This window comes from Solanum pennellii, chromosome 10, assembly GCF_001406875.1.
Source record: "Solanum pennellii chromosome 10, SPENNV200".
In the NCBI taxonomy this organism is placed as follows: Eukaryota; Viridiplantae; Streptophyta; class Magnoliopsida; order Solanales; family Solanaceae; genus Solanum; species Solanum pennellii.
The window spans coordinates 70,480,849-70,490,836 of NC_028646.1; the positions used below are offsets into that span (position 1 = coordinate 70,480,849).

Below are 9,988 nucleotides of genomic sequence, written 5' to 3' on the forward strand. Positions count from 1 at the left end.
CCCCGCATTGTTCTCCTATTTTCTTGAAATTTTCAGTCGTCCAAGCATGCAAGGGGATCCCAAACGCCTTCACCCATCTCTGACCTGTGTCTCTGTGTGTTACTTCGGATTCAGCAGCCGGTGACCGCAAATTGAGAGTCAGCCTTTTTGTTCTAAAACCAATCACCATTTTTGACTCTTACAGCTTCCTGCTTGGAGTGTAGCTCGAAGAGAAATTTGTTGTGATTTATGGGAGTGACTCTAAGTCCTGCAATGATTTGCCATCTGTTGAGAAATCATTTTTGAATTATCTCTCGATTAGGGCTGATATTAAAAGAGTTGTTGAACGTTCTAACTAGACACTTTGCAAGGAAATTCTCCTTTTCTATTGCCTGAGACTGAAGATTTCTCAGAATTAGTTGGCCAATTAGTAATTTATGCTGCTTGAAAATATGATTTTGCCTTCGAATCTGCGAGCTGAAATGGTGGAATAACAGCCTTCCCCAGAAATTTTTGATCTTCCCTGCAATATCTTCCCACCCCCAGGTGTAGTCATTCTCCGGGATAATCACCGATGCTTTTTTCTCCCCAAGCAAAGTTTCTATCCTCACGTACCGGCCATATATGTTGAAATTTTGGATTACCCTCTATGAGTAACATTGGATCTTTCTTGCCCACCTTCTGCACCGATTTCCCCTTCCCTGCGAAGCTTCAAGGAGAGCTTTACACGCGCAACACAGATTTGCTTCATTGATTCTGATGCTGCTAGTAAACCTCTTCCCACGTTCAATCAGAGTGAACCACTGATCATAATTTTCACTAGTGTTTAATAACTCAAAACATTTGTCGTCTGCAATAAAAAAATTATTCTCTCCCATATCTAGAAAAGAGAAAAGTCATCGGAGAAAGTTGACGGCAAAAGAATCAGATAAATGAACCAAACAATTCATCTAAAACATCACCAGTCAATGTTTTTGTTCATCCATAAAGCTGCTGCAGGAGAATTTGTGGTTTTTGATTATCCATTGGTAGTTTTTTTTGAGAGATCTATACTTCATCTCTCATCTAATGCAAACATGCAATGATATATTTACCTTGTATGGCTGGATCAACGATTAATCTGCCACATCCACCATTTAGTTATTCTTTCTGTGGCAGCATACTCCAATTCCATTTTTTATTGGGCAGATTATTTAAATTCTGCTGTGTAGTACTTGTGCATCATATAAGAAGGTTTTCTTTTAAGGAATTCTCATAATTTTATGTCTCAGTAGGTAAACACTCCTGAAGATTGTGTTATCTGGGGGTGGTTATTGGTAAAAAATTAGCACATCTTGGAAAAAGTATTTAACCTCTGTTGATGAACCTGCTAAATATATGAAGCATGTTGCCATCTGTTTTATGATACAAATTAACCTTTTGGTTTATGAAAAGTTGAATTGGGTCCCACCTTTTCTAAATCAGATTGTTTGCTTCATTTGGACTGGGAGTCTGGGACTATTAGGCTTAATTGGATGAGTGGACACAATTTCTATAATGGTTTTCTCTTGCAACTTGCAACTTAATTCTGTCTGCTTTATATAATATGGAATTTTCATGTACTTCCTCTTGGAAGAGACATATAGCTGTAATCAGATATTATGGTCTCTGAAAGAATTCTAATGCTTGGAAAACTGATGATATTATGCTTGGATGATATTATTTTCTTTCTATTTGAACTCTTGAATCTTGGATAAAATAATTGTATTCCGGCCTTATATTTGCCAGCATGTCCTTGTGCATACCATGTCCTACCTGGCTTTTCGATTAATTTATTTTTGATATCAACTTCCTTATGAATAAAACAAAAACATTTTTTGTATTCACAAGTGCAAATTCAGGTCTACTTTAGTGCCACTAAAAATGTCAACACTAATTCAAAATGGATTACACTTTTGACATTTGTAAAAGTGATTTTGTAGTTTTTCCTGCTGTGATCTTTTGAAAATTTCTCCTGCTTTGAATAGGTGATATGTTCACTGAAGAGCAAAATGAATTGGTTGAATCAGCAGCAGAGATGCTGTATGGCTTGATCCACGTCCGGTATATTTTGACTAGCAAGGGAATGGCTGCAATGGTAATGCGTCTTATATATCGGGCTTTCAGTGATTTATGTGATTCAGTCTTACCTGCTTTTGTTAGCCCCTCTTCTCCACTCCTTTTCTTTCCATTGGTGGTGCTTATTTTGACGTGCATCTTTTCAGAAAATGATTTCCTGGTAAACATTTTTCAGTTGGAGAAGTACAAGAACTACGACTTTGGGAGATGCCCACGAGTTTATTGCAGTGGACAGCCTTGTCTTCCAGTCGGTCAGTCTGATATTCCACGTTCAAGTACTGTAAAAATTTACTGTCCCAAATGTGAAGATATCTACTATCCACGATCGAAGTACCAAGGCAGTATCCTTCACTAATATAGCTTTTATGCCTTTTCTTCCTCATCACATTTCCTCTATAGCAGTGTTTCGAATGCAAAAAGCGAAAAAAATCACTGAAATTTATTGGGGCTTCAAGGACAAACTGCGTATTAAGTGCTGCCTTTAATGGATAAAGGCTCAATTTGAAGGGAAAGATTAAAAATAATATATTTGTGGGTATTTATTGCTATATCTACTCTCTTCATGATAGAGCCCTTAGGGCAATGGTGCACATGTCTTGGCTCTATATAGTGCCTTCACTAGAGCTCGTCTTGAGCCAGGGGAATCATACGATGTATTCTGCAACCTAGTTTGAGGGATTAAGCATGCCACTACCCGTCCTTTGACACCACTCCACTCTACTAGTACATTTATGTTGTGCTCAAGAACTTTTTTTGGTAGCTTGGATTGATTTTGTTCCAAACAGTTTTATTTTGTTATTCTCTCCATAGTCCATAGTTCAAGTTGCGTTTGGACATGGATGCATATAAACATCAAGAGTAGTTTTGCTCATAGTTCGTATTATTGTTTGCTCCCTTACTGCGACTAAAATATCACTATTCCCTGGATCTGATTTCTTTGACTGACCAAGATATTGATGGAGCTTACTTCGGGACAACATTTCCTCACCTCTTTTTGATGACTTATGGACACCTGAAGCCGCAAAAGCCAACACAGAATTATGTTCCAAGGGTATTCGGTTTTAAGATCCACAGGACTTGAGATTTGAAGGTGCTCTGTGAAATGTGATGAGATTAAATAGTTTCCAGTGAATGGTTCTCACCTGACATTTATGTACAATTTATCAAGGTAGAACCAGGAAATGTTGAGTTGTTAATGTCCAAAATTGTTTCATTCATGAAAAAAGTAACTGTTGCCAGCCAATCTACCCCCTTAAATTTCTTTTGTAATTTTATTATTTCTTCTTCCACTTCTATTGACACCTGATTTTTCATGTAGTCTTGGCTCTGCTAATATTTGGATTTTACATTAGGATACTTTTGTGTTTCGCTCCACTTTTAGTAGGACCAATTCCAGATGGGATCGATAACCATTTCTAACCCAACACCAAATTTTACATCAAATTTTAAATTAGGTGTAAACTTTGGTGTTTTGAGCTCCACCACACACCAAATTTAGCACGAACTCACTTTTTAAATATTTTAATATTATCTTATTATACTAATTTTTAATTAAATATTATATAAATTATATGTTTTGATTAAATCTCTCGTATATTTAATTATTCTTTATACGATATTTTTATAATGTTAATTTTAAACATAAAATTTAGCTTTTTTTAAATTAATTTTTCTATACAGGCCATTTAAAATTTTTTTTATATTAATTCTGCTATAAATTATAATATATAAATTGTATGTTTTAATTAAATCTCTCGTATATTTAATTATTCTTTATGCAATATTTTTGTAAATATTAATTTTGAATATAAAATTTGGCTTTTTTATAAATTAATTTTTCTATACAGGCCATTATAAAAAAAAAAATTTATGTTAATTTTGCTATAAATTATAATTGGACATAACTACAATTAACTTGTACAAAAATTAAAAATGCAAGCATATACATTTTTACACTAAAAATGCAAACATACAAAATTTTAAACAAATAATACAATGTACTTAAAATTAATCAAAAATAATAAACATTCAACAAGTGATATTGACATTCACCATGAATTATATTTGACGAATAACAAATAAGAAAATATAAATGAAATAAGAAATAATATAATAATAATGAAGAGAAAAATATTTCTTTTTGGCGTAAAATTTGGTGTAGTGAGTTGCTGACAAGACTTTTTAATTGTTAAAAAAAAAGAATTATGTACACTCACACGCACGTGCACGCGCATGCACGCATACACACATACGTATCTTACTTTAATTAGGGGTCTGTTTGGAAAGCTTTTAAATAATTGAATTTGCTTTTATTATTAGGGTAATAACGCGTGCGCGCACACACACACGTATCTTACTTTAATTAGGGGTCTGTTTGGAAAGCTTTTAGACAATAGAATTTGTTTTTATTATTAGGGTAATAAATACTAACCTAAGAATTATACAACCTTGTAATTATGATGTCTTGTTTGTTTGCCATAATGTCATTATAGTGTAATTACAAGTTTACTCATAAGGTTATTTTTAATTTTAAAAATAAAAATTATCTAAAACTAAAATATAAGGCCTTATAAATGATATTAAATTGAACATTTAAGATATATATTGTCTTTCGAAAATATATTAATTAATAAATATATGTTCTAATTTAATATAATAAAAATAACTGTAACACAAAAAGTGTCACAACCGGGGAGCAACCCCTAGAAGCAACAAAACGTACTTGACCTCTCAAAGGTCTTATACAAGCCCTTAGACATCTTTCATTCCATTGTCATATATTTAGCGGAAAATTTTAAATTTTTTCATAACATAATATAATGCTAAGAACATCATTTCATTTAAAAATCATAAGTACATAGTTAAGACACTAAGTCTCGTCTTGCCATCTTAAGATACACTCCAATAGAATAGAATAGAACAGGGGCACGACACTTAACAACATAAATGAATAATCTATACTATTACATGAACTTAATTTCAACAATTGATAAGAAGACCCTTGAAGCATTAAGGACACACTTGAACTCGGGAATAACTATCAAAGCTCTTCATTCTAAGAAAGATCCTCTAGCCATCACCACCTACACTTTGTGTAAAAAGATGAAGAAGAATGCTAGTAGTACAAGAATGCACTAAATATGATAACCATGCAAAAACATGAGTTAAAGAGGACATTTAGCTAGAAACCATGCATCATGTCTTTTAGTAAAACTTCATGGACATTTGATACAATAAGCACAATATAGTTCACATACATTATATACACATGGATACTATTCACAACAACACATAAATTCATTTATCTCATTAAGACACATTCAATATCTTCATAGCATTGCCTTTATTTTTACCTTAACTTATTCACCCAAAGCAAATCTTAAGTAATGCTTAGTTCACTGCATGAATGTTGTCCCATTCATATCAAAGTATCACTTTAAGGTCACCAAGGTAATCATTCAAAAAACCTTCATTAATTCAAGCATATACATTCATACATACATCACATATCATGAAGCACATCCTTCACATAAGAACCACTACCTAAGACAACCCCAAGTCACACTGGTGCAATGTGCAAGTAGCATTCCATAATAGTACTCATACTAAGTGTTCCTACAAAGTCACCCTAGACTTAGACACATCACATTCAACAAGATACAACACATGCATTTAACCTTAAACATAAGACCAACATACTTCATAGACCTCATCTAAGACACATCCAATTATCATATCTTAGTCATAACCCATTTAGTATTTATACACATCTAAAGACAATATGCAAGTCAATAGTACCAACAACATCATAATAAAGCAATAGACGACATTTCATATATATAGTTCATTTTTATCAATACATTATAAGACCTTTCTCATGATCCCAATCCAAGCCTACTAGTACAATGTACATGTGAAGCCCCATAACCTCACACATACTAAGTAAACCAATCAAGAAGATCACAATCATCGCAACTTACTTCATACATCATCATAACAAGTATAGCCAACAACATGCATATTAAGTAAGACCTTCATCATGTAGACACAATAAGACCAATACTATGCATATCATTATAACAAGAATGTTAACACCATAATTTCATGCATAAGATACATATACATATACAACTACTTCATAGAATTGCCTTCAAGAGCTACTTGTGCAATGTATATGTAAAGTCTCATTCCCTCACCTACACTAAGTAACATCCCTTAGGTAGTCCTAGTTAGGGTTCATCATCTTACTTCCATTGTTCATTTTACATTCGGGAAACCTTGCCTAATCAACATTAGACCATGTGAGCTAAACATAGAATCCGGTGCCAGCCCCTCACACTGAAAGGAGGGCATCTTACTTGCCAAGGTAGGACATGTACAATCATAATAACATTCAGGTGGATCCACTTGCTAAGGTTCTTATGGGGGCACATAGTTAAGGAATTAGGAGTTTGTTACTACAAAACCCTCTTCATGCTAATTAACATTGGAGTTTCTACCTCATGAGAGAATTTGGTTAACCTACCTTACTTTTGGGAAGGTACACCTTATTTGGTGAACCTACATTCCTTTTGGGAAGGGACACCTCTCATTGTCAAGTTCTGCTAAGATAATTTTTCCTTTTTGACAAGCCTTTAAGTCTTTATTAGACGTTAGAGTATAATATTGTAAGGACCCCAAAATGATTTAGGTCCAAATAGAGCCTATTAGGTGTATCATGAGCTTATAAGGTCTTAAAATGACTAATTTTAGTGTTAAGAGGCACTATATAGAGTTTGGAAGGGTTTGGAGGTCAAACATCCAAGAACGTCGAAGATGTTTGGAAGGGTTTGGAGGTCAAACATCCAAGAACGTTGAAGTCGTTCGAAAGGTTAACCTTGAGACGTGTTTGCGTGCTTTAGTATGTTTCATGAAGTTTTAAGTAGTGTTTAGAGCTCAAATTGATAGGAAAGGTTCCTAACATCTAGCGGATGTATTTCAGGTGGAAACATTGGGGCACGAATCCCCAAGGACCACCCAAGGGTTCCTTGAGGAGGACCCAAAATGTAGACAGTGCACTTCCTTGGCAGTGTCAAAGGACGACAGACAATCAACGCCCCGTCACTTGAGCTACGTCCCGTCAATTGGGCGCATCAGTCCACACTTAGAAGTGGGAGTTGAGACCCCAAAATGGGACTCTCTGAAAGGAAAGAGGGACCTACAGTGTGGCACAATCGTTCCATTGACAGTCCATCGACTGTAAGCATCGATTGGACCTACAACTTTACTGCATCACACTGCCAACTAAAGGGGTGAATGAGAAATTCACCCCACTTTCAAATAAATGCATGGGCGGTTAAATTAGGTGGTTTTAGGTATTTTAAGAGTATTTAAACAACAAGATACCCATTTAGACATTAGACTCCAATATAAAAACCTCTCCCTCTCCAAAACTCTCTCAAGAACACCATATAAGAAGAAGAGAAATTGGGAGCTGCTCTTAGAAAATTTCACCAAGGATTCAAGCTGGTATTAAGACTCTAATCTAAGGTATATGAAGCTAATTTATCCATCAATTCTTCCATTCATTGAGTCCCCCTAGTTTTCCACAATTGTGAATCCAAAAACCCCCAATCTAGAGAGGGTTGTGATTACATTGTGGGTAAGGCTTGATTGTGATCCCAATCTAGTGGGTAGCATTCAATTATGTTCATATGATTATTATGTGATTTTTTCATAAGGTTTTCATGGTGAATTGTAGTATTTGATGTTGAAGGTGATCATGGTCATTTTAGGTTGTTAGAGACAAGATGAAACTTCTAAGTTGATCTTTTTAATTCAATTGTATTGTCAACTATTTTATCATGATTGAATAACCTAGATATGAATTGAAGTAGGCCTAATTGATCAAGGATGGTCTTGCTTTGTAAAGTTGGAATTGAACTTATGTGATCATGTATGCCTAAACTTACCTTCTAATGATCAAATTTAATGATTTAACTTGTGATTGAACATGGATAATGATGAATTGGGGGAAGTAATCGATTGTAGGGCTTGTATGTCATTGATGGTAGGGATTTGGGGTGAAGTCATTATGAAGGGATTGTGATGATGTTTTCTTTGGATTTTACACTTAGACATGAACAAGGTAGGGGAACAAGTTCTCTCACATAGATAGGTTCTAGGTTGACCTAAGAACCTAAAATGAATGATGATGAACTAGATTAGCTTGACAATGGATTGTATGATCACTTTTTGTGGAATATACTTGATGAGATAATACCAAGGTATGATAAGCTTGAGATAGTGGATCTCATGATAGCTTGAGATGGTAGGTCTCAAGGGTAACTTGGGATAGTAAATCTTAAGGAGGCTTGAGTTGAAATACTCATGGTAGCTTGAGATGTAGAGTCTCATGGAAGTATGAGATGAATTACTCATGGTAGCTTGAGGTGATGAATCTCATGATAGATTGGGATGGAAGAAGTAAGCTCTCCCATATTATCTTGGTCTTGTGTTGCTAGGATGCTTGATCATTATAGCTTGACTTGGATTGGCCATGTCACACCCCGAGCTACCCCTGAGACGCGGACACGAAACCTAGGACCACAAGTGGTTCGAAGCTAACACTGCTGGCATGCATGAGCATACTAAAGATAATAAACTAAATGCGGAAGCTAAATCATAATTTAAACTAAAAGGAGGGGGAATATCCATATTCTATAACTGAGATAACTAAAAACAATGAGTTTAATACAAAGGAAATATTAACTCAATACTAAGCTAAAACTAAGTATGTCTGAAATAAGCCTCTAACTGACTAGAAATGCTGGGACATGCCCCAACTAATTTTAGCAAAAACTGAAACTAAAGGACTAAATGACTAAAATGAACTCATGAATATTGTCCTCGGAGAATGAGGACTCACCACTGAATCTGCAAAACTGGAGATCGGGAATCGATCTATGCGTGACATGGATGATGAGAACCTGAACCTACATCACGGGAAGATGTAGAACACGTATGAATCATTACTTGAAGGTACTGAGCATGTAGGATAGAGTAAAACTGAAATAAAACATAACTGAACAAGCACAAAAGCAAGTATAATAATCTGAACATGATGTACTGAATTCTAAGCTAACTGGATGCAACCAAATTTATAACATGCTGAGACTGAATGATAACTGAACTATAAATCTGGTCAACGCATTAGAGTCTTACTGATCTGCGGGAGCTATTAATAACCGAGAATAAAACCAAATGATCTAAATGTGGAGTTCGATGTATACGCCCTATCGAGAGGACCCAATATACCCTACCAAAGGTATGAAGGCATACTGGCGTGATCACTAAACTGATGCCCACAGAGGGGACTTACAACTACTTGGTTAGTAATTCTGGGACTAATTGGGTACACTGAACCCTAGTCCAACTCGGTATTATGCTACTCCCAATGAATTTTGTAATTAATTAATTATGAAGAAGTTTCTTTAAAATACTGGATAGCTCAAAACTGAATTTGCAAACTGAAAATGTAACACTTAATCTGATAATGATGCATTAATAATTGAGGCATGTATAACTGAATAACAGAAATATCTGACCTAACATATGTAATTCAAGAACTAAAGAAATACATAGCTAGGGTTCTGAAATTCATGCGATAAACTGAATAACAACTTTACAATCTAATTTGGAACATATATTTAACTAATTCATGAATTTCCATCGAAGTTCTAGAAATCCTAGGTTTTATCATAATTGGAGAATCAAGAATTGACTGAAAACTAGGGACCCAATAGGTAAAAGGAACCCACTAGTGAAATCCCACATACCTGGTGAAGAAATTCACGGAGAAATACTTAGATTTTGGGGCTGGAACTATTGAAACCCTGCTGCGTTCTTGAACTAGGGGTCTTGATCTTTTTCT

At 34.9% G+C, this 9,988-nt stretch overlaps 1 protein-coding gene across 1 annotated transcript in view; it reads left to right on the forward strand.

The window, feature by feature from the left end:
- The window catches only part of LOC107002810 (putative casein kinase II subunit beta-4), an 18,257-nt gene extending 14,864 nt beyond the window's left edge, over positions 1–3,393 (forward strand). Inside the window, exons 3-5 of the mRNA XM_015200981.2 lie at positions 1,986–2,095; positions 2,252–2,417; positions 3,027–3,393. Of these exons, the coding sequence (XP_015056467.1) occupies positions 1,986–2,095; positions 2,252–2,417; positions 3,027–3,157 (407 nt within the window). The 3' untranslated portion in view covers positions 3,158–3,393. The remainder of the gene's footprint in view (positions 1–1,985; positions 2,096–2,251; positions 2,418–3,026) is intronic.
- The last annotated feature ends 6,595 nt before the right edge of the window (positions 3,394–9,988 follow it).